The 26,174-nt window shown below is 43.3% G+C and overlaps 1 protein-coding gene and 1 gene segment (V, D, J or C); both read right to left on the bottom strand.

Annotated features, from left to right (window-relative positions):
* Positions 1 to 26,174, bottom strand: part of LOC110309056 (immunoglobulin kappa light chain-like) — a 447,110-nt gene that overhangs the window by 68,939 nt on the left and 351,997 nt on the right. The gene's annotated exons all lie outside the window — the stretch shown is intronic.
* LOC110309057 lies at positions 8,711 to 25,759 on the bottom strand. The segment is given in 5 exon segments: positions 9,167 to 9,421; positions 10,517 to 10,633; positions 10,985 to 11,059; positions 11,727 to 12,005; positions 25,525 to 25,759. Coding segments are annotated over 4 exon segments (513 nt in total).

Genomic DNA, 26,174 nt, shown 5'->3' with positions numbered 1-26,174 from the left:
CTCAGAGCGGCCGGCCCATCTTCCCCGAGAAGGGACCGCCTTCCTTCCCTCTTTTGGAGGAGAGGTAGGGGGAAGAAGAGTTCATTTTAGGATAAAGATGATAAATAAGATTTCAAAAATCTTATCACACCAGGCAGTTTTTTTTCCTTCCAAATTGATGGCTTTGCCAAAGGCTGTTTTCAGCACTCCTCTCTCTCCAGATGCAATAATAACTGGATTTCAAGTTGGCATCTGGACGTGGACCTCCAGGCTCCGATGAGTTGCACACATTAAACCAAGACATTCTGTTACCCTCCAATAGAGAAACATGCCTTCCTTTCTCTCCTTGCTGGGCAATGGGAGAATTCAAGCAGCATGCACTCGGTGGTATAAACTCTTAAAGTCTTGGGACAGGACCACTGTTCTATACAGCGGGACTCTGGAGTGAGAGACCTGGATTGCCAAGTGCAAATTGCTCACTGCGAAGGTAAAGACAAATTTACTCAAGGTCATGTAAGTAGGTTTGAATCATAGCTAGGACTAGAATTCAGGGCTTTTGGGTCCTAGTACTGCCGTCTGCTTCTCCCTGCACGTGCCACAAGAGAACGGAACTTTTCCTGGGCACTCTCTCCCCACAGAAGCTATTGGCTGGCCCAGGGAATGATTCTCCCTCTTAAAGAGTGAATATGGCACAGTGAAGAAGGACATGGCAAATGAGAGATAAAAACGCCTTCATTTATTTCCAATGCTGCAGGCAATAGCAATTGATAGCAAGGGAAATGGCCCGTGGGATACCCAGGGAAGCCAAGGAAAAGACAGAGATGGAAAAATTTGCCCTTTACCAAAAGGATAATCCAACAGAGAGTTGGCTCTGATTAGTCTCTCTGCAGGACTTATTAGAGGGAAGGACACCTCGTGCACAGAAGGTAAATACATAATAGTGTGGCCCTGCTTCCTTCTCTCACCCCCATAGTGTGAATAGAAGAGCTCTCTTTCCCTCCAAGTGTAGACAGGACCCAAGAATGCTTCTTACTGGTGTGCTCCAGGAAGCCACTACCAATTGTCAGCTCTTCATAACTGAGATGCAACCTGTTGGGTCTTGATGATCAGAAAGATAACTGTGAAATAGACCCCATATCTGGCTGAGAATTCTGACCTGCTCAGGAGTCAGTCACCGTCCCATCATAAAAGGTATCACTGACTTGGTTGGACCAGGGCTGTTCTTCCCACAGGCTGCTCCAGAGGTGGCATCCATGACATGGTAGAATGTCCCATAGCCCTCAGAATGTTTTTAAAAGCTTTATAGAGAGTAGCACTAGGGAAACATCATGGTAGAGTTCTTCATCCTTATTCTTGCCCAAATCCGCAAGGTCTTTCTTCAAAGCAGGAGCCTTTGCCTTATCTCTGCCTGCAGATGTGCTGGTCCTTGTCTTTCGTTGGTGTACTTCTTGGTATCCACTAAGCCAGGTTGTCCCCAGGAATCTTGGGATGGAAGGTGCCACAGGAAGACAGGGATGTCAAAGTTCTTTTCTGGACACTTGGCCCCCCCCCCCACATTCCAAATGCTTCTGAGATTTCCATTTTAGCCACATATTTGAGTATTCCACAAGATAGCTAGTGTCCTGTATTCATCATTTTGTAGGGAAAACATCCACTTCTCTGGGTCTCTTAGAGTACTATCTCTTATCCTTGAAGCCCGTCCTCTTTTAGTGACTGGTGAATAATGAGCTCATAGGACCAATACAGAAGCAGGTATCAGTCTCGGGGATGATGGGGAATGGAGACAGAGAACAGCTTTGAGATCAACTGTGAAAAGAGAGTGTTTTCCTTCTTTGACCTATTTTTTTTTGAACTCCAGTATGACCTGTTTATGGAGATGGGCTAGTTAGAGCAGCAGGGGGCGCTGTGAGGTCAAAAAACAAAGCCACCCAGCTCAAAGGACACTGGAAGGAAGAACAAACATCTCTCCCCTGTTTTATTAACCACGTTTGTTCTTTGACAATTTCATACATATCTACAATGCGTTCTGATTTCCTTCACCCTGCCTTCTCTATCTTTCCCTTCCTCCAGCCATCCCCCTTCTGCCTTATAGGTCCCTTTCCCATGCTTATGACTGTGTTTAGCTTTGTGTTCCATTGAGTAAAGCCAGGGCAGGGCCATCTGTGTGACTATGGGTATGGAGCTATCCAATAACGTCTGGTTATGATGAGTGCTGGGTACACATATGAAGATAACCGTACCCCAAATCCACCATTATCCAATAGTTCAGCAGAGGTAGGGCCCCAGGAGATCTGTCCTTATCCGTGATTGGCAGGCTCAGTGCAGGCAACTGCAGCTGCTGACTTCCTGATTACAATGGCTGGGTCACAGTCAGACAGTAGTATTTTGCAGCCCTTCTCTCTGTCTTATGGTTCTTGCATTCTTCCTAACTATTTTAGTAACAGCGGTTATCAAGACTCAGACAGAAGGATAAAGGAGGTTTGTTTACCCCTCTTGATGGGTGGTTTAAAGTTAATGAAAGTCAGTCCTGGTTTTTAGGTTGCCGATGATGCCCTGAAAACTTCCAGTGACCTGAGAGCTGCTTGCTGCATACAGCAATGCCCTAGGGAGATGGTTAGAGCTCTTGAGAGCATTAAGTCAGCAGTGAGCTACAAAATCTGGACAGAACTTTGGGCTCACTAAGTCAAATAAAAGTTACAACCTTTGGGAGGCCTAAGAACAGTGGGCATAAAGACCAGTTTTGCATGTTCCCCAGGTTGTTTGGGTTTTGGGGAGAAGATAGCTGGCTCAAATTTCAGGGGAGCACAGTGCTCTATGACAATGTGTTTGCAGCACTGACAGCATAAAGAGAAGACGTTTTGGGCTAGTGAGATAACTCAGCATCTAAAGGCCCCTGCTACCCAGCCTGATGGCCAGAGTTTTATCCCTAGATCTACAAGGTAGAAGGAGACAATAGAATCCTTCAAGTTGTCTTCTGACCTCACATGTATGTTGTGGTTTGTGAACAACATATGCTAGTATGTTCAAACGCACACACACTCACACACACACAAACACATACTCACACACATTTGAAAATGTGAAAAGACGTTGTCTTTAGATTTTTTTTAAACCATTGATTGATAGAACAAGTCTTTAGCTAAATTTAGCAGCCATTTTTTTTCATATTTAACTAGCATTCTCTCTGAATAGTTTTGAGAACAATGCCCTTAGGGCTATATTAATCTGTGTTTGATAAGTAGGCGCTGGAGGTGGTATAGTCCTGGCAGGGTGTCTTCAGAAGCCTCACTGGCTTACTGTGTGACCTTCTCAGAAGTGCCCTTTCTGAAGAATGCCTTTCAAGAAAAGTTAGAAGGACATTGGAGCTGAGAGATGTCACTTACACCACCGGCACAGTGTCCAGCACCTGACTGTACGTGTCTCGTGTGAGGACCTGTGGAACCCATGTCTGTGTTCTTGGGTGTGGTCATATGTCCCTGAACTTGGGCAATAGGAGGAGGAGGAGTAGTCAGCTATTCATCAAGAAGATGGTTTAGTCTAGGGCTGGGCTGGGGACCTGGAAGCTCTGAAAATGACTTCTGTCAGCAGGGGCTGGGTGTGTGCAAGGATTCTTCCAAGTGGTAGCCCCTGAGAAGGTGAACATCCCTTTTCCTCTGAATCTTCCTCTCCAACATCCAGAGCATCATCCTTATGGATGCTCACAATGGGTTGCTGGTCCAGGTGGTATTTTTTCTTGAGAACTCTGCATGCCCATGGTTGCATGGAGATACAATTCAGGAAGTCAAGTGAAAGTTGAGTTCCAGATAAACAATGAATACTTCTTTTTTAAAAAGCGTTCAGTGATGTTCCAAATATGGCATGTTCCAGACATTTGAGGTAACCATTGGCTGCTCTCTTGTATTTTTGTTACTCCCCCCTCTCTTTCTTTCTGTCTCATTTTTCCCCTGGAGATGGAGCCCAGAGCCTCATGTATGCTAGGCAAGGGTCTTACTGATGAAACACCCTCTGCCGAGTCCCACTGGTGAATTCTTCAGTGGAGCAGTGTTCTTTTACTGCACATCTATTTACTGAAAGACAATGAACTGGGGGTTGGGATACATCAGGGCCAGTGAAAAAATGAATGTTGTCATTAGTTTGTGTGCATGTACGTGTGTGTGTGTGTGTGTGTGTGTGCATATGTGTTGAGATGGAAAAAAGTAGTATTTTTTTTTTTAACAAATCTGGTATCAAGCTGAGGGAAATTTTCAACAGAGATGTAATCAAGGGTGGCAATGAGTAAGTAGCTAATTGGAGTGGCTGGGGACACTGAGCGGAGCTGAGGTTGCTGAAGAAGGAGGTCAGGGTTTTAGATAGCTAGAACAGCGAGGCAGATGGAGGACTACAAGAAAGGCTATTGCTGAGAGAGCAAGCAATAGTCCTAAGGCAGGGTAAGAGGCAAGAGTCAGAGCGAGACTCATGGAAAGAGGAGCAGTTAGCATTATAAAGACCCAGAGAATGGATAGTCCAGGACAAAAGCTGAAGCAAAGGGACCAGTTAGGACTAAGAGTAGTGCCAGTAAGAGATGGCAATGTTTGCATGAGGGGGCAGCTGGGATGGGAAAAGCAGATGAACTCGTGTTTAGAAATGCGAACAGGCTGGGCTGTGGTGGCGCATGCCTTTAATCCCAGCACTTGGGAGGCAGAGGCAGGCGGATTTCTGGGTTCGAGGCCAGCCTGGTCTACAGAGTGAGTTCCAGGACAGCCAGGGCTACACAGAGAAACCCTGTCTTGGGAAAAAAATGTAAACAGGTCTTACTGATGAAGCAGGTGTAGGGAAAAGGAAGGAGAGGAACCTTCGAAGATACTCGTGAGTTAGTGTTTCTGAGTCCAGAGCAAGGCTTCTTAAATTTTTGGTGCACGTGAATGGGAGGGGATGGCTCAGGGGCTCCAGACACCCCAGGCATAGGAGGCTTCTCATAACAGTAACCCAGCAAGCTTGTAGCTCACTCATTGCAGTTTACCTGCCCCCAAGCTCTCTTTTGGGCAGGAACTTTACAGCTATAGCCAAGGGTAGGCTCTACCAAGAGACAGGAAACCCTGTCGGGCATTGCAGTGAACACTGCCAGGCTCAGCAAGCACCATCTCAAGCTTTAAAACCAAAGGCTTCTAGGGTCCTGCCTGCCCATCTTTCCATCCTTATACAGAGGGACTTACTAACTTATTTTCTGTATTGAATACTATCTATTGATTCCATTTATTGAGTTCTACAAAGTCATGTACAAAGACACACGTCAGGTGCTCTGAGACAGGGCTACTGGGAGTGTAATTCTATGATCAGAGAATATAAGCATGGGAGGTAAGGTACTTTATACATTAGCCATCCAAAGCACGCCATTGTGGGGGCCACAGTTTCCTTCCCCCATCCCTTTTCCCAGCCCTCCTTTCTCTCCTTCCCTCTACCCCGCCCCACCTCTACTTTTAAAAGAGTCGTTCATTTTCATTGTTAGAAGTATCAGTTCTAGATGGTTTGAAAACCAACATTTCTGTAAACCACAACAGTTCCTTGGTAGAGGTATTCACCCCCACAATTTCAGTTAATCCAGTCACATGACAGTCATGTGAGGGGCTGCCTGCCTCCCTTCCTTTCCCTCCTGTCCCCTCCCTAGACAAAGCCATAGGGATGGTTAAAGAGAGTCCAGCAGCCCTCCTCCTACTGTGCCCCTGTACCGACTGGAAGGATGATTCTTGCCGCGACCCTTACCCTTCTGTTTGCCTGTAAGAGGCGTATTTCTCTCCCTCTGCACCCTGCTTCCCTCTCTCTGACCTTCGGAAGCTTGCTCTCTTTCTCTACACACTTAGGTTTCAGTCATTCTCTGCCCGTGACTTTCATTCCTATCCTCTGTTGAGTCCCTCTGAGCTGGCCAGTGTCTGGGATGCAGACGTTACTATGGCTTCCTTTCCTCTTCACAGACAAGGATGTGCTGTGCATCACGGTGACCCAGAGCTCCCCTCACCAGACAGTGGCAAGCGGCACTGAAGTAACACTGCACTGCAAGTACGATGTGGATTCTCCAAACCCAGATTTATTTTGGTATCGCAAAAGGCCAGACAGATCCTTCCAGTTCATCCTTTATAGGGATGACACTAGTTCCCATGATGCAGATTTTGTTCAAGGTCGATTTTCTGTGAAGCATAGCAAGGCCAACAGAACCTTCCATCTGGTTATCTCTCCAGTGAGCTTTGAAGACAGCGCTACTTATTACTGTGCCTCAGGGTATCACTGTGGTGCAGGTGCCCAGGGAGCCTGTACCCAAACCCCTGGAGCACAGTTTAGGAGTGCCTTCCCCATCCCCCTTCCACAGAAAGTCACATGCCAGGTTGTCAGGCATCTGGCCTTTAGTGGTACTCCCAAGTGACTAGGAACGAAAGGCCTGGCCACAGCCAGGAAAGACTCTGGCTTCCAAGGAGCACAGCACCTCTCACTCTGGGTTCAGTGTGTCTTTGTCAATGGAGTCACTTGTGGTTGGCTATGGAGAACTACAGCTTGAGGAACTACCATATCTCAAGTCCATGCTGTTCCCCATGAGGATATCAGAATGGTGAGCCAAGGACACCACTGTCAGTGTTTTTATCTCTGCGGTTGCCCAGTCATTACTGTGTATTAATAGGCTTTCTCGTTGAGACTCCAAGTGGACTCTTAAACCCACCCCTATCTTCTTCTTTCTGCATCTTGATGTGTTATGTCATGTGCCCTAGGCACTCTCTGATGCTTCTATTTTAGTTATTTTATTTGGACAGCATTTCTCCCTGAAGATCTTCCTTGTGGAAGAACAGCCTGGCCAATTGTCTAAGAACCAAGAACGCCATTTTCTAAGGTGTCAAGTGTGGAGTTCAATGGTGTCCTAAGAGAAAACCATTTTCTCTTGAAAAAATTGGCCATGTGATGTCAAAGCAGATGCCCCTTCAGGCTCTGAGTCTTGGACTCACCTTTGTCTACTTCTGTTAACATCTGCATCTTAGATATACCATTAGAGTTATTAGATACTGACTCGGGGATGGGAGAGTCCAGATGTGAGAAACAGTCTCATCTCACAGCTGGTTCATGACAGCTAGGAATGCATGTTGTATTTCTAGCACTTGTTGCAGCTACATGCTAGGAGGCGTTGTCAAAATGAATTTGGGAGGGAATTTGTGTGCACTTCAGACACAGTAAGTGAAAAGTAGCCTCAATGTGGAGCAACAGAGGGTGAGGTGAGAAAGTCACAGGATGTGGTTCCCGGCTCCTGCCTTCTGTCTTCACACACACACATACACATACACACACACACACACACACACACACACACACACACACACAAGAGAGAGAGAGAGAGAGAGAGAGAGAGAGAGAGAGAGAGAGAGAGAGAGAGAGAAACAATTTAAGGGATGTAGAGGACCACTGAGAGGGAGTGGGGATGTGAGAGTAATGGAGGTGGTGGTGGATCTGAACGAGATATGATGACATACCAGTAAGAAAATCTTACCATCAAACTCGTTATTCATATACTAACTAAAATATTAATTTAAAGTTTTTGGAGGCTCATTTTGAAGAGAAATTCATCTTCCTGTGCTATGCTAGGGTTTTATTTTTCCTGGCATGGCGGGTCAGAGTTGTCTCATTTGTTGCTGACAAGAGGCAGTTCTGAAGCTCAGTGTCGTGACATTTAGAGTGACACATCATTCTCATTTTGGTGATACAGGGAGCCCCTGGGACAGTAACTTTGGGCTGTCAGTCTTGAGACCTTGGTTTTGTTTCCAGCCATATCTCTGCCTCACCGAATGACTTTTGACAAAGTACAATCAATTTTTTTTTCAGGTGGAGGGGAGGGCAGGCTGGGCTAACGTTTTTGTTCTGCTTGGAGAAAAGAGGATGCAATCTTTTCTAACACCTTCAGAATAACATTTGGATGCTGCAGGGTGGCAGAAGACATCCCAGGCAAAGGGTGGCTTGCTTGGTTGCTTTTCCCTGGGTGGACCCGGCTTATCCATTTAGGTTTGCCTGAACCCAGTGATGCACAGCATCATCTCATCCCTTGGTTTGGAGGCGGTGGTTGATGGTAGCTAGGGAATTGGCAGTGATAATTGCTCTTTCAAACATCACACCATGACCCCGGCTTTATACTTTTCATAGGAACTGAGGGAACCACGGTATTGAGTTGTTAGGGCCTGTTAGTGGGTGTGTCAAAAAGCTGTGGCCTTGCTGAGCTGGGGTTAGCAGAGCTGAACACCACACTGAAGGTGTTGCTGTTGTTGTAATAGCAGCAGGAAACCAGGGCCCAGTTCCCTAGACAGGATGGAAGGCCGGAAGCACAGGAAGCTGTGATGTGACTGACACGCTCAGCCTGGCTTCCAGGGCACTAATAGCTCTGAGCATCATCCTCCCCTGATAGTCACTTCACAATGAGTGAAGCCAGAGGTGAACGGCTTAATAAATGTAAAAGAGGCAGGCCCAAGAAGAAAGGCAGAGGGCATCAGCAGCAAAGACTGAGGGGAAAGGATCTGTGCCCAGTAATGTCAAAAGCCAGGCTGGCAGGCAAAGACAATGCAAGCACCGTTTTCACTGGGAGATGGGGAGGTCACATCCCTACTTCTGCTTCCAAAACACTTGCACAGTGAGTCGTTTGCAGGCCGGGCACAGGTATTAATTCTGTACTCTCTGCATTGTGCCTGGGACTCAGCCGGTTTGTGCAGACAAAGTCAGTTCACAGAAAGCGTGTCCTTCCTTTCGGTAGTTTACTTTCATCTTTGGTAATAGAGTGGAGAATAATTAGATGCGATCTTAGAAGCTTTATTGTCTGCTTGGAGAGCATTAAGGAAGCCAAGTGTGAGTTTGTTTGTAAAGTATTAGGAGAAACAGAAAGTGCTAAAATTGTTCACACCCTAGTGCTGCTAGGAAAACTCTCCTGTGTGAATGTTGGAAATGAGGCGGGGCCTGAGCCATGCTCGCCTCAGGAGAGGAGGAGGGGGCTCTGGCTAGGGATGAGTTGAGTGCAGCTTTCCATGTTTAGCTAAAAAGACACAGGTTCTCTCTCCCAAGATTATTTCCTCCTAGGTAATGAAGCTGGTGATTTACTGGTCCCCACTTCCTAGTTCTGGGTAAATGAAGAAGGATGAAACACCATTTTCAAAGTATACCAATTATGGGGGCAAAATAAAATGGATCTGTTTTCATAACTTCCCATGCCTTTATAAAGCAGCGGGTAAAGCTGGGGCACACTCCACTCCCGAGGGCTTTTGCTTTTCTTCTAGACTGGAGGATTAGCTAGGCTTGTTGCTGTCACAGAAAAGCTGGTTTTGTTAGCAGCTGTTTAAATGTGGTGGTGAAGGGTCAGTTTGAAGCACTGGGAAGTTGGAAGCCTTGGATATAGCATCTTTCTAAGCTTTTGATTTCTTTCAGGAACCGTAGTCTCCTCATGCCAGCCCACCTGTAAATAAAGGAAAGTTTTATAGAATCACAGACTCTGAAACTGGAAAGAGGGAGCGGTGGTATCATTTTGGGAAGGCTGGTGTCCACTGTGCGGTACCATTACAGACATCATTAATCAATTGTGGAACATGGTTCTGCTGGTCGGTATAGTAATCAGACGTGTTTGCTTTCTTGTAGTCATTCTTAAATCCAAGCCCAGAGAGGGTAAGCAAACTGGCCAAGGTATCCAGGAGCTAGTCACAGGTCAGGACTAAAGCTTGGTCATGATGCCTAGGGTAACATTCTTTGTACTGCTGTGACCTCTGAACTGCAAGTAAAGCTAACAGGCAGGGTTAGATACCCATTTGGAAATGAATGGCTATACTTATAGATCAGTTCAACCCTTAAAATGTAGGCTCATTCCTCGAACATGAATTGATGGACATTTGGCTGTACTGGGGAAGATAAGGGAGAGGAGTATTTTATTTTATTTTATTTTATTTTATTTTATTTTATTTTATTTTATTTATGCTTATGTGTGTTTAGTCTACATGTATGTCTGTGAACCAAGTGTTTGTAGTGGTTTTGGAGACCAGAAGAGGACGTTAGATCCCTGGAACTTGAGTTATAGATGGTTGTGAGTTGCAAATTGAACTCTGGTTCTCTAGAAGAGTAGCCACTGCTCTTAGCCACTGAACCATCTCTCCATCCCCCAGAAAAAGGCTTTATAGGCAAGCCTAAGTCAGTCTCTCTCTGTCTCTCTCTCTGTCTCTCTCTCTTTCTCTCTGTCTCTCTCTCTTTCTCTCTGTCTCTTCTTTCCTTCCTCCCTCACTTTCTTTACTCTTCTCTTCTCTTCTCTCCTTTCCTTTTTCTTTTCATTTTCCTTTTTTTTTTTGTTTTGAAATAATATCTTGTTAATGTAGCCCTGGTTGGCTTGGTATTGTATAGTTCAGGCTGGTCTTGAACTCACATTAATCCTCTTGCCTCAGCTTCCCAACTGCTAGAATTCTAGGAGTGTCTCACCACACTTGCCTTATTATTATCATTTTAACCTCCTTTACAATTTATAACATAGTTAGGGTGGAGCTGGGAATATGAAGTGACCAATTCTTACCTTAAAAGAATAACTTGACAGTCAGGAGAAAATTGATGGCAATGGTCTTGGCAAACAGCAGTCGTAGACCCAGCACCGTGAGGGACATCATGTTTACCTTCTCTGTGTGAACTGTGACTGAATGAAAGGAAGAACAGTGGAGTCGGGGGAGACCAAATTTCTTTCTACAGTGTCAACAACTCTCAGCTCAGCTCCACACCACCATGGTTCTTCCTGGCCTGCACACACAGTGTGGTCCCAGACAGCACTCAGAGCCCCCAGGCTCCCGTGCCCACCCAGGCAGGCCAGTTTGGGAAACATTGGCTCATAGCCTGGCAAGCCCTGCTGGGACAGGGGCCAAGGGAAACAGCTGGGCTCAGTGTGTGTGTGTGTGTGTCTGTGTGTCTGTGTGTGTTTTCTTTTGAATCTGATGCTTTTAGATCCCAGGTGACAACAACAGAATTTGTTTTAACCTTGATTTGAACTAACCTCTTGGGCCATGGCAAGGCTCTGAAATTTGTGAAATTTGTGTGTCATTTTCAGGTTCTGGTAGTTTTTCATCATCTGGAAGAAACAACAGTGGTCAAGATGTTGATGACAATGAAGAAGCCAAAGGAGACTCTAGGTCGGTAAACTGAGGTCAAGAGGCTCACACAGTTGTTTATTCAGACAGGATTCCTTGGGCTTGGGACCTTTTTGGCATCCCCAGTACAGCATCAAGATGCTCTGTAATTTGTAGGCAGGACAAAGCTTTTCAATTTTTTGATGAGACAGCCACCCTTGTGGAATTTTGGCCTTTGTGTTGGACTAAATGATACCCTTGATGCCAGACATTTGTATGAAAAGGACAGTGGTTGGTGAAGATGAGAGGTGGGGATTTAAAAAGAGGAGAGATGCAAAGCTTTTCTCTCTTAGCCAGAGACGAGCACATCGTTATTAATTATTATTATTATTATTTACTAGCACAATGCTAAACCAAAAGTTATCCACCCCGAGTTCATATTGCTCACTTCTCTTTCCTCTGGCTTGCCCATCTTAGCTTCAGTTCTTTAAGCTAGATACTTTTTTTTTTTTTTTTAAGACAGGGTTTCTCTGTATAGCCCTGGCTGTTCTAGAACTCACTCTGTAGACGAGGCTGGCCTCGAACTCAGAAATCCGCCTGCCTCTGCCTCCCAAGTGCTGGGATTAAAGGCGTGCACCACCACCGCCCGGCTTTAAGGTAGATACTTACTGAAAGAATTTGCATATGGTTCAAAATCAGTCGAGTGCACAGTTTCACTGTTGTGCTGAACTGAACATGTCACTGAATTTGAATCTCCATACTGACCAAGCTTGACAGCACTGTACTTCCCGCTGGGGGAGATGACTATAGCAGGGTCGTATTCCACAATCTTCTTGGATGATCTGAGACTTATAGTCACCTTTTTAGGGTAGAAATCTTTCACCAGACAAGCAACATTTGTTCCATTTTTCATGATGAAAACAGATGGTTTGGCAGGAGGCTGGCTTTCTGAAAATATAGTCAACTGAGATGATAGTTTGCAGCCCAATGAGAATTAAACAGGCGTTGGCTAGAATCTAGAACATACTATATATTGTTAGTAGTATTGTACCCTTGATAGCATTTCATGGAAGTATGGACAAGGTGAGAAGAAAGATGAGGCAGTTAGTTTGACTTCTAGTAAGGAGCTGAAATGAGATAGGGTTGAAGGAGGGTTGGGGTATAACAACTACAGAGAAGTTTCTAGAACTGAGGATCTAGTATTGGCCTTGGGTGTGATCCCTGGCACGGCATAAACCCATCATACTCTGGTATACCACGTGTTACAGTGGAGGTAGAGGCAAGAGGAAAAGGAGTTCTAGGTTATCCTTGAGTACTAGTCCAGCCTCAGCTGCATAATACCCTGTCTCAAACCAAACCAAACTAAATCAAAATCAAAAGCAACAACTTCAAAAGACTGGGGTGATAGCTCAGCTGGTAAATGCTTGTTCTGTAAGCATGAGAACATGAGTTTGATTTCTAAAGCCTACATAAAAATACTGCACATGGTGGCCTTGCTTGTAATCTCAGCATTGGGAAGGCGTTTTCTAAGATAAGAGATTCTCAGGGCCTGCTGGTCAGCCCGTCTAGCCTCACTGTTTAGTTTGTGTTTTGAGAATGCCAAGCCAAGGAGAGACTATGTCTCATATGCGGTAGATAGTATTTCTGAGGATTATATTCAATTTCATTCTTTGGCTTCAGTGTGCTCCTATTTTGCACTATGCCAATTAAAAGCACAGACTTCTAAAAAGATCTGCATAGTCAACTCAAACTGGAGGATGGCGATGTTGAAGCTATAACAGGGTGTCTTTCCTGTTTTATAGACTGGAAGAGATCCTACTGAAAGTAAATGGTAGATTTATCTCCATTTGGGTGGATCTGATTCTTATTTAAGGGCCGGACTACAATTTTATTTGAGTAAGTTTTGTTTATGTTTGTTTGATATAATTTTATATGTATTCCAGGATGTATTTAAACTCTTTAAAAAAAAAAGAGTTTTTAAAAACAAGAAAGTAATCTTCTTTCAACAAACCCAAAAGAAGATAGACACACAAACATAAAAATAACATCAAAAATAACAGGCAGCAACAATCACTATTTCTTAATATCTCTTAATTAATGGACTCAATTCCCCAATAAAAAAACATAGAAAAACAGACTGGATACATAAAGAGGACCCAGTATTTTACTGCATACAGGAAACACACCTCAGAGTAAAGGGCTGGAAAACAATTTTCCAAGCAAATGGTCCCAAGAAGCAAGCTGGAGTAGAACTTCTAATACGAATAAAATTAACTTTCAACCAAAAGTTATCAAAAAAGATAAAGAGGGGGCACTTCATACTCATCAAAGGTAAAATCTACCAAGAAGAACTTTCAATTCTGGACATCTATGCTCCAAATGCAAGGGCACTCACATTCACAGAAGAAACTTTACTAAAGCTCAAAGCATACATTACACCTCACATAATAATAGTGGGAGAATTCAACACCCCACTCTCATCAATGGGCAGATAGTTCATGGAAACACAAACTAAACAGAGACACATTGAAACTAACAGAAGTTATGAACCAAATGGATTTAACAGATATCTATAGAACATTTCATCCTAAAACAAAAGAATATACCTTTTTCTCAGCACCTCATGGTACCTTCTTCAAAATTGACCATTTAATTGGTCACAAAACAAGCCTCAACAGATACAAGAAGATTGAAATAATCCCATGCATTCTATCAGATCACCATGGACTAAGGCTTGTCTTCAATAGCAACAAAAACAACAGAAAGCCCACGTACACATGGAAGCCGAACAAAGCCCTACTCAATGATAACTTAGTCAAGGAAGAAATGAAGAAATAAATTAAAGACTTTTTAGAATTTAATGAAAATAAAGGTACAACATACCCAGACTTATGGGATACAATGAAAGCAGTGCTAAGAGGAAAACTCAGCTCTGAGTGCCTTCAAAAAGAATCTGGAGAAAGCACACATTAGCAGCTTGACAACACACCTGAAAACTCTAGAACAAAAGGAAGCAAATTCACCCAAGAAGAGTAGATGGCAGCAAATAATCAAACTTGGCTGAAATCAACCAAGTGGAAACAAAAAGAACTATACAAAGAATCAACAAAACCAGGAGTTGGTTCTTTGAGAAAATCAACAAGATAGATGAACCCTTAGCCAGACTAATCAGAGGGAACAGAGACAGTGTCCTAATTAACAAAATCAGAAATGAAAAGGGAGATATAACAACAGAAACAGAGGAAAATTTTAAAAAGTCATCAGATCCTACTACAAAAGCCTATATTCAACAAAACTGGAAAATATGGATGAAATGGACAATTTTCTAGACAGAGTCCAAATACCTAAGTTAAATCGGGATCAGATAAACCATCTAAACAGTCCCATATCACCTAAAGAAATAGAAGCAGTCATTTAAAGGCCAGGACCAGATGGTTTTAGTGCAGAATTCTATCAGACCTTCAAAGAAGACCTAATACCAATACTCTTCAAACTGTTCCACAAAATAGAAACAGGAGGAACACTATCCAAATCATTCTATGAAGCCACAGTTACACCTCATATTCTCCCTTGGAGATGGAATAGTTTCTGTCTAATCAGAAACCTGTCACAATTTCCTTTCATAGAAGACTGCATAAGAGATTTTCTTCTACTTCTATTATGTTTCGTGTTCCAAATAGATTTTAAAAACTGGTTGAGTACATATTACTTTTAGCTTCAGAAGATACCATGTATATTAAAGAGGCACTTAGCTATTATAAATTATTTTGATGACTTAAAATGTCAATGCTGAGTTGTAGATTTTAAAATAAATTTTATTAGTTTAATAAAAAATGATGTAAAAAAAGAATTACTTATTTGTTTTATGTAATAAGTACACTGTAGCTATCTTCAGACACACCAGAAAGAGGGCATTGTATCCTATTACAGATGGTTGTGAGCCACCATGTGGTTGAAGGGAATCGAAATCAGGGCCTCTTGAAAGAGCATTCAGAGCTCTTAACCACCTAGCCAATTCTCCAGCCTCTGTATTCAAACTCTTAATCCTTTTGTCTCAGTTTCCTAACTGCTGAGATTACAGGTTTTTGCTATTTTCTTTGAGTCGTTTCTTTTGAGACAGGGTGTCATGCATCCCAGACTGGCTTTGAACTTGCTATATAGACAAGGATGTACTTGAACATGTGATTCTTCTGTTTTCATCTCCTGGGCACTAGGATTGTAGGCACACACCGTCAGAGGATAACAACTACCATTCTCAGAAAGTACTTGTAGAGATAAAACCAGCTAAGCCCATTTCTTGTTTTATTCTAAAAGGGGCTATGGAATGAATGCTGGTCCCAGAATTGGCTCCACTACCTGCCTCCTCTTCTTTCACACCTTGCTTGGAACAGAACATACCACTAATCCAGGTATGCAATTTTTCCCCCTTTCTTGAAAACTAGAAATTTTGATGCTTTGAGAAAGACAACTGCCTGATGGAACTTCCTGCTTCTGCATTATCTTCAAATAACTGCAAAGGCAAGGAGCCTTGTTTTACATACAACAAGAAATGACAACTGACACTTGAACAGATTTCTAACCATTTGTTTCTTTTTTTTACTTTCAACAGTAATTTTTCTTGTTTACTAAAAAAGAGTTGGGCTTGGCTTGTTGGTATCAAATGAAAACTATGTTGAATTACAATGTATATTTTATCTCTTATGGGTTATGGTCAAGGTAGCAGGTTCCTCCTTAACAGAAAATCTTGGTAATGTACATGCAAGAAGAAGCAGATTGACGTTTTAAATGCTTTATCCAGAGTCTAGGTTTGAGTTTTAATGATGGGGGTCCATGATAGTGATACTATAACCAAATCAGTTGGCCAGACTGGTTGAGAGGACTGACTGCTGATGACAAGGTGCCTGCTGCTCTCCACAGTAGAACTGGATCAGGGCAGATCAGGGATATCCTAAGAGAACAAGCTGTTCAGAGAAGGCTTCCTCACGAGTACATTATAATTCTCCAGTTTTTCTCCACCGAGAAGCTCAACTGAAAGATTGGGATCTGTTCTGGCACTCAGGGCAGAAGGCTAATTCCTAAGATTCTATTTTGGCTTTGGCTCTGGACAAGATTGGCTTTCTTTTCTTTCTTTCTATTTTCAAAGGGTTTCTTAGACTTATCTGCTCTCAACCCTCCTGAGAAAACCATAGGTTCTTAGTCTTCTTACACACTGAAGTTGCTGCCAGCAAAACTGATAACCCCAGCATTAACGGTTGGAAACCACAAGTCTTCATTACTTGCCTCTCCTTTCAGAAGCTCTGCTATCTCTTGTTCATTATCCTGTTTGTGGCTGGGTATGTATTTTGTGGTTGATTTTTCAAGAGAGTTAGGAGTTAGAAATTTGTTCAAACAAAACAAAACAAAACAAAACAAAACAAAACAAAACAAAACAAAACAAAACAAAACCACCAAACTAACCAAAGCCAACTCAAACCCCTACCTTATCGGTTACTCAGGAGTATGATCCAGTCTGAGTAAGTTGGACACTGAAGGCTTGCTTGGGTTTTCGCTGAGACAGGGTCTCACTAAGTAGTTAAAGCAAATTTCACTCTCTCAATCCTCCTGCCTCAGCTTCCTGAGTGTGTGGTTCTGGACCCAGCTGCTTGTGTGAATTTTAAAATTTAAACTCGTTAAGAAGCGATCATCAATAATCATCTTAAGCTAGGGAGATCATTTCTGAATAACATGAATATTATAACATAACTGGCAAGATGAATGTTTGAAGAGGTTCATGCAAGTATATGCTGAGCCTTGAAAATGTTAGTCAGGTTTTCAAATTGAACATAGTGCATTGATTTAATAAAACGTTTTCTCAGTCTCTCTCTCTCTCTCTAAGTTAAGATCCATATGTTTAAAACAATCGAAGGAAAAGTTTACCCAATCAATTCATTGGCATCTGGTTGTCATGCTAACTAAAGAAAACAGAATCTGGCTTAAGTTGGACCTTCCTTTTTAAATAAGTAGAATGTACTCCATGGAGCTGTCCTGTGGAACTTAGTTTATTCTGCATTTGATTTAAACAAATATTTGAAGATAAGATTTAAGTGAAAAATGTCAGTGTTTATCTTTTGAGAACAGTCTCTTGTTATTCCACAAATATAACTATATTTCAATGCTTTTCCAGGCATATTTGCTCAGACAATACCACTTAGTTTTCAGACCTTCTCCTCTTGTGAACACTCATATAATGCTAAAATTACCTGCTGGGAACCAATGCAAAGAGAAGACAACATCCTTCCTAAATGCTCTTTATGACTTACAAACTTAGATATTATCCATGGTAGAACCACATAGAGCATTACCACATAGAGCTTAGAGAAGAGTAGGGTTTCAGTTTCTCTAAGAATTGTGACATCTAGAAGAAACGTCACTTGGCATTTCAAGGCTCTTTGCCAGTGTGGAATTGCACTTAAGCCCCGAAGTTTCTTCTACCTGGTTGTTCTGACTTGGCTAACCACCTGTCTCTGAAGCCTTCTGAGCTGTAGGAGATTTGCACTCTGTAAGGAGGCATGCAGACTGGTTAGCTCAGCCAAAGGTATGTGCAGGAAGCGAACAATTTCCTGGGGAGTCTGAGCCCAAGCACCCCCTATGACTGCCTCCCTTCCCCTTAGGTGATACATTTATTACTGTAATTTTAAAAAGATTTCTTTGTATTTTCTAGCTTGATCTGTAGATTTAAGAAATAAGTAAGGACTAGAGTTTTAATATCTATATATATTTAAAAATAAAAGTAGGAACGGAAGCATGTTAGAAATTCAGCATCTTCACATCTGTCTCACTCTAACTCTGAGATGCAAGTGAATCTACTAGTAATAATTTGTAATATAAAATGGATGGTAGCTCTAGTTCCAGGGTTCAAATTATCCATAGAAATATAGAAAAAAAAATCAACTTACGGGGCTCCACAAAGAGCTTTATGCCAGTTCCAAAAAACATCTGTCGGGTGTCCCAGGAGCACGTTATAATCTTGCTTTGCAGATAACTAGTCTGGGACCAGCCCTGGGCCTGGGTTTCAACATCTGTGTCTTGCCTCTCAGGCTGCAACTCAGCCTACAGAGGCTACAATTCAGAGAATTGCAAAGTTGTCCTTGATGAGTCAGGAGGCCAAGTACATAGCATGTCCTTTTCTTTTGAAGCTGATAACTGAATGTTTGGATAGGAAAGCGAGCACAGAGTCTCCATCTAAGAGATGAGGGAACAGGGCTGAAGCAAAGCAAGAGAGGGTGACAGAGAGTTGACTTCAAGATGCAAAATTTAACTCCCAATTTATTTGAGAAGGCTGTCAAGAAAAACACAGTAGCTGGATACAGAGATAGAATATTAGATTTCTTACTGACTGAAAGGCAAGGCGAGGAGACCTTAGAAACATCGTCTTCTCATACTTTGGCTCCCTTCTCTTGAGCCATGAACAGTATATTTTGATTGGAGTCCTATTTTCCCCCATTACTCAGAGTGACTTTCATGATGGTCATGAGTTTGCTTTTTAATTACTGAGCCCAGAAGAGAGCCAAGGACCTGAAGGTTGAGTAACAAATAATTGTGGTTGATAAGACCCCATTGGTGCTTTATCATGCCTATAGGTCAGACAGGCCAATCCTTGTGTTGTTGTCCTCATTTAGTTTCATTTTATAATTTCTTCTGATCCTGGAGCCAGATACAAGTCTCAGGAAGGCATAGTAACCATCATGACTGTGTGGACCACACGGTACCATCACCAAACTCCAGGACTAGAGCTAGAACCATGGAAAAGGGAATGGCAGCCATGGAGGACCATCACTGGACGTCGAAGCTTCCAGATCTCAAGACCTGGTTTGAAATTCTCACTTTCTGCACCTGAGCGTCACATATCTTATTAACTCCTATCACTGCAGGTAGAAACCGGAAAAGAAAGTACAAGGTCACCATGAAGTTTGGTCGGTGTCCGAACAGATATTAAAGATTTATTTCTTCAATCTCCTTTTCCCCAAGACTCCCAAAGGCTCAGACTTAAAGATTTGACTCTTAACACAGAAGATAATTCTGAATTTCAAGTGGAAATGGTTTAAAGAGAAAATGAAACATAGTGCTTTTTGCTCAGATGCAATTTACCAAACATCAATCAGACTGCAATCGGCTATAGCGTAATTTGTTTCCCTCCTTCTCTTCGTTGATCTGGTGTTTGTATCCTTAGAAATAAGAAAATCTAACAAATCTCACCGTTTCCCCTACAGCAATAGGCAGTTGGAGAACCTTTGCAAGTTTTTATGATCCTCTGAGAGGCGGAGACCAAGCTGAGTACCAGTCACCCAGGCCTGCTGGGGTTTCCATTCTAACGTGCTTTTCCCACTTCTTTACTTCCTCTATAATAAGAAAAACTCACGTGTCACCATGTAAGATGTAATGGCTTCCTCAATGGACTTGGAATTTTTGAGCCATTAGAAAGACTCTGGCTTGGCTCCAGTGGCTTCACTTTTGGTAGCCAAACCACTGAACTCTGGGTTTCAAACACTGGATCAGGTTACCAGTGGATAATGCTTTCGGAGAACACCACCACTTCCCACTTTTTCTGGAGTCAGTGTCTGTGTTTCTCTGAGATATGAATCCCTGATATCTTGTGCAGAGCCTCCAGATTCAGGGCTTACAAGAGAGGAAAGTGTTACCCTGGCTAGCATGGGATCGTGGGGATCAGTTAATATGAGGCTAGCCTTGCTAGTTCAATGCAAGTTCTCACAGAAAAATAAAAGAAAGAAAAGAAATTGAGATAGATAAATAGATAGGTAGATGGATAGATAGATAGACAGACAGACAGACAGATAGATAGATAGATGGAGTACATTTAATGCCTTATTTCATGTCTTTTCCTTATTTCTAACCTCCCTTCTTACACCACGGTCACAATTCTTACTCTGAGAGACTCTTCTCAACTGGAGCTTCTGTGGTCCTAGTTTCTGACCAGAGGGCCAGAACCAGAAACCTACCCTATCAAGGTAGTTGTAGAAAATTTACTCTTATTGAACTTCAGGATAGAGTTTTCAATCATGTATAGAGTATTTCATTGAGAAAAACCTAATACATTTGTCCTAAAAGTTTATTCTAATTCATTGTAACAAATAATGAGTTACAAATTTAGACCCACCCCCAATTCCCTGAGAAGCCTCATTTATCTCCACGGTGTTACTGGCTCTAAGGTAGTGGCTCTCAACCTTCCTAATGCTGCAACCCTTTAACACAGTTCTTCATTTTGTGTGATCTATTCCCAACCATAAAATTATTTCACTGCTACTTCATAACTAAGTTTTGTATGGTTATGAATCATAATGTAAATATCTGGTATGCAGGGTATCTGATATGCAAACTCCTGTAGAGGGTTCATTTGACCCCCAAAGGGGTCACAACCCACAAGTTGAGAATTGTTGCTCTAAGTGCTTCTCTAACGATCTGTGATGAGCGGATCCCCACTTCCACAGTTAAGCTACACTGTCACAGCACTAGCTTAGGCATCAGTGGAATTCTCTGCTCTTTATCCCTTTCAGTCTGCCTTGTCCGTTTGGATAGGGTTGGTGGATCACCATGAGGGTGGCTTGAGGAATAGGATCTTGTGACGGCTTCTCAGAGCTAAGCGTTGCACTTTGCAGCCCGTTTAACATGTTTTATCTTCTGAATGTTGACATTTTAGGGAAGCCCCTAGGCTTTTGGCTAGTAGCTCTTCAATCTGCCATTTCTTATCCCTAGACTTTGCCGACAATCTCATTTTCCCTAAGAGAAAGGAATCATGTTGGTTTTGCTGAAATGCTAAATGGCCATCGTGAGCAGAAATAGTTATAGGAAGACTCAAGTAAGATAATGACCACCAGGTCGTGCATCACCTGGACAAAGAAGGGCAAAGTGCTTTTGGGCAAGTGCCACTAACTCAGGAGAGTTGGGTCTGCCCAAGAGTTCATAGTAACTATGTAAAATTACCATTCATAATAAAACCTTATACTACTTAACAAATACTGGTCTCTCTATTATTTTAGTAGACATTGTAAACAAATGCATGAGCTGGTATTAATAGGCCCATTTTATAGGTATTAATAGGCCCATTTTATAGGTATTAATAGGCCCATTTTATAGGTATTAATAGGCCCATTTTATAGGCTGTCACTGGAGGTAAAGACAGCAAGTGTGGCTGGGCCTCTTTGCTAAACACACACACACACACACACACACACACACACACACAGAGAGAGAGAGAGAGAGAGAGAGAGAGAGAGAGAGAGAGAGAGAGAGAGAGAGGCATGCACACATGTGTAAGCAAGATGCTGGACATCTTCTTCTATCATTCTCTACCTTTTTTGAGCCAGAATCTTTCATGGAATCTGGAGTTCGTTGGATAGGCAAAGCTATCTGGCCAGTGAGATCCAGGGAGCCTTCTATCTCTGTCTTCGCAGTGCTAGGATTGCAGGCAAGGGCCACTATGCCAGGCTTTTACAGGGGTTCTGGAGAGCTGCACTCAAGTCCTCATGCTTGTATGGTAAGCACTTTGCCAACTAAACCATCTCTCCAATCTCCCTTTCAAGTTTGTTCCCTGGCATAAAAGAAGTTTTTGTTCTGACATATATATATATAGCCTACTGACCATTCTTCACATACTCCAGAGAGCACTATGTCCCCATTGCCTGAAAGTCCCATTCCCCCAGGAAGCTGAAGGGCTTACCCTGCCATGGCAAATGCCACCTTTCCAATGAGACTTTCTGTTTAAAATCAACACCCTGGTCCCTTCTGCATGCACCTTTTATCCCACTTCTTGGATCTTGGCTTGTTGCAGTCTATAGTATGTTAACTTTGTGTTATTTGCCTGTACAGAGTAAGAATTTTGATCTGTTCTGTTGGGGCTGACACCTAAAATAGTGCTTGGCACAGGTGACAGTGCCGTGCCCCAGGCTGCGGATCAGGGCTCTGCTTTGGTTCTGCAGTTTGCTAGTCTAGTCCAGCTTGGTATACCACAACAGAGGTGTCCTCTGATGGACTGAATCATTTAGGTAACAAAATACAGTCAGTGTCTTAAACGTCTTTGTGGAAAGTAAACCTTAACGTGTTTATCTCCATGGACCAAGAGAGATAGATAATAAATCCCCAGACAGTTTTAGACAGACAAAGGGACTATAAATAATAGAGTGGAAAAAGGGGTTTTGTGGCTGGGTTGGGAAGGTCTCACATTTCTAAGCAGGGGTTGGGAGAAAGCTATACCAGTCCCTGGTGGGAAAAATGGCTCTAAGTAGAGAACTGAATGCAGAAAGACTCTGTTCAGGGAGATGCTTAGGAGAAAGGAGTGGGGGAGGGGAGCTGCTGAAGAGCTAGTGGCTGGGAGGAATGTGAAGAGCCTGTCCTCTGCTTCAGGAGAGGGATGGTGTGGCTATGAGGTAGAAGCCCTTTCTTGGTAAGGGAGGTGCTGGAACTGGAGGCTGGAAAGGAAACAGCACAGAGTCCTGAAGGGGTGACTGTTCTGAGTAGGATGGAGCCTGCAAGTGTGCAGAGACAGCTTGGCAGAACAGCAGGGACCATCAAAGCACAGACGCTGGGACCACACAGGGGATTCAAATTAGGGTTTGGCTAAGTTGTGTGATCTTGGGCAACCCCCTCCTGGATTCATTTTCCTTGGGTTTGCAAAAACCCAAGTGGTAACTAATTTCACAAGAGATTGAAGAAAAGAACTGATGCAAGGCAAGCACCCCCCAAGCAATATTGTGATATAAGGCTGGTATACAGTCACAGAGAGCACTGTGAGGGCATTTACAGCCACCTTCATTTAGGATGCTGTTTTTGAGGACCATGACCCTTCTGTGAACTCCTGCCCTGAACACTGGTGAGCACACGTTTACATGGTGGTGACTTATTGCATGGTATCCCCAGGTTTACTCTCCATGGTGGGCTAGACTACCCAGTGAGACCTGCTGCTGTGTGTAGATCTGACCGGTTAGCGTGGGGCTTCCTGAGAACCTTGCAAGCAAGAGCTTGAAAGAGGCTCCTGAAGAAAGAATCAAAAGAAATTTGGCTTCAGATAAGACAAAGGCCCTGTTTGCAGCCGCAGCTCATTAGTCCAGCACTGGTTGGTTAAAAAGGAAGGTGCTATTTAAAACTATTCTGGGTCCTACCCCCAAGCCGCTTCTTAGCTTTTCTAGCTCAGAGAATAATGTAATGCCCCGGCTGGGCGTCTGGCAAACTTCAATTAATCATATTTCTTTCTTTGGAGGGGAAAGAGGGTCAGATCTACCTGCCGCAGTTTGCCAAATCATTTTCCTTAAGTTCACTTACTTTTGAAGTTAAAATATAATTAAAAGGAAACTTTAAGCCATATGGATTTGAGAAGCGATTTCTGCTATTCTACACTTGGGGGGACATGGGCCCAGTAGATCAGAGCAAGTTTAACTCATTAGGAAGAGCTTCATGAACAAAGGGAGATTAGGGAAATTGGTCACTACCTCACGGGGGAGTGGGGACATGCTGTTATTTTAGTGAGATGTTTCAAAGTCAAAGAAATTTAAAGGCAAACGTCTGAGTTGCTTGACTTTACAAACTCTTCCAAAGGATGGCAAACTTGAGTTTCCCTACTTCACTGTTGCTTGAGCTTCAGGTCTGTCTCTCCCTTGCTCTGTGTCTCTACAGTAAGTGCTCACAGGGTCTGAAGGTGGTCTCCCACTTGGATCTCCCTTCTTGGCTCCAGATCCTGTGTTCCTTTTACTTCCCACACTCAGGACCCTCCTGACCTCTTAATTTTAAATTACAGGCCTTCCCTTAACCTTGGAAAACAAGTGGAAAGTCAGAGGCAGGGCAGAGAGCCTTGTTGCTCTCCTAGAAGCCGGTCTGGTGACTTGTGAGCACCAGAGTTTATCACTAAAATTTTCAGGACCTTTGCAGTGGCGTTTACCTTGCTGGTTTAGTAGACTCTTGGCTTAGGGTCCATATCTGCTACCTGACTATAGCTTCTACCAAGTGTGAAACACCATCTTTTTGAACAGCAAGAAACTGTTGAATTAAGATGGCAACTGAAATGATATTCTAATAGACACATTTCACATAGAGTACACTCAATACCTTCAGTGTGACTGACATGTTTTGTATAGAATACACTCTTTGTCACCATTAGTGTGACCACCGTAGAGTAGCTAGGCACACGGATTCTGAAAGCCCTTAGGGAGCTCCCACAGACTTTTAAGTGTCTCTTGGTGGGAAGTCCCACATTCTCATTAATTCTTCTTCTTGGATCTGGTCTCACTGGGAACCACACGGCTCCATCACAGATTTCTCTCTATTAACAGTTTCTCTCTGCAGTTTGACCAAATTGACAGGAGTATCTGGTGTCTAGGCACCTTCCTTCCACAGAGGACTGTGCTGACTGACACACTTGTAGTGAATGTCTACTTATTCTGGCTTCATGCTCCGTGATCAGGCCACTGAGTTCATTCTGTGATGTCCCAGGAACAGACATCTGGCCTAGGGAAGGTCAGCATTATTTAAATCTGGAGCCAAATCCCCCAAATGCTACTTTTTAAACAGACAACCCTGTTCCTGTGGAGGAGCTAACCAGAGTCCATCTCTTCCCAGGCATCTTCCTCAACATGACTGGATCACTAGGGATGTGGATATTGCTCCTTTCACATCACCTCATACTTCCAACCTCTTTAGGTAGAAGATCCCTCAGCCCCTAACCCAGATAAATAAATGACTTACTTGGTTCCACAGTCACTTGGGTTCCTTGTCCAAAGACGAGTTTGTCAGTAGCACAGCTACTGAGGCCATTCCAAAAACCTCGGCAGCTGTTTCCCATCTTCTTGCTCTGATGTCATGGCTGGAGGGCTTTCATGCTTCTATCCTTTAAAGACAGCATGCGTTACTCATCCTGCTGGCTCGTCATGACTTAACATCATGTACCAGGATGGGTTAGCTTACAGGAGGTTGATGTTTGAGGAGCAGCATGTGGGAACAACATATTCCATAGTCAACCTTTCCTGCACAGTACACATATGAAATTCTCTTGGCAGAGCTTTCTGTTGTCTTAAACATAGACCCACACATAGTTCTTTGTCTCAGAAAGCCAGCACTATCAGGTCTTGGCTTCATGACCATCCCAGTTAAGGCTTTTATATGTGTCATGTAGCCTTAAGGTCAGAGAATATATAGGACAACAGGGAGAAGAAGAAGGCGCTCTGAAATGCTGGTTAGTTCCAGGGAGAAAACTTCAAAACTGCTAAGTGTGGCTAGTGAACTGACCACGAGCAGATCAACTTTCTTTCAAGCCCACCTTCCCAGCTGCAGAAGGAAAGAACTCAGGTAAGTTTCTCTAGGGACCTGACTTCACAAATTCCACATGGAACGTCTCATTTAGCTCTTAAACTGTTGTAGAGCCACAGGAGAGCACGCCAAGGATACTGTTTTAGCGAACAAGTAAATGACAAAGTAACAGTTTTACCCAGGAAACAGATGAGAGACAGAGGCCAGCAAGTGGCGGTCATCTCTTGTCCAGTCAACTTCCTGACATTTTTTCCAGGCTTCCAAACAAGGGCAGGCTGCCGGGCTGTGTTTACCTTCCATGGTGGCTGGCCCAGGCAGGAGGCCTGGGGGACGGTTCTTCACCCTGTAGTTTTTGTACAGGTCCCTATGGGGTTTGCAACACTGTGCTCGTATCCCTCCGATCACGGTGCTACAGAGCTTTGCAAAAACCTTCCCTGGGCTTTGTATCACGTGTCTCTGAGAAGCCCCAGCCAGGTGTTTTCTGCATGTCAAGCCACAGACTATCAAAGGAGTTGGCAGTTAGTTCAGGCCAGACTTGCCTGGATACTTACTGTCTAATGCTTGCCGCCCTGCTGGCTAGCTCTGTTCTGGGGTCAGAGTGGATTTTTAGCAATTATAATGTCCACCCCTATCAATTCATACTTTCTGGCCCGTTTTCCCTCAGATGGTTTCCCACTGGGGACTGTGTTAGCTATCTGAAAGTCTTCTGTGCGTGCCACACGCTGTTTGGGCTAGGCAGAGAATGTTTGTGGTCAATGTAGTTTTTCCTCTTTCCCACCAAGCCTCAGAACCTCTTCTGCCTGAAGTGCTTTCCCCTTGGGTAGTGTT

This window comes from Mus caroli, chromosome 14 (assembly GCF_900094665.2).
Source record: "Mus caroli chromosome 14, CAROLI_EIJ_v1.1, whole genome shotgun sequence".
Classification (NCBI taxonomy): domain Eukaryota; kingdom Metazoa; phylum Chordata; class Mammalia; order Rodentia; family Muridae; genus Mus; species Mus caroli.
Note: the sequence above shows the minus strand (reverse complement) of the source record. Positions and strands in the feature narration are given on the sequence as shown.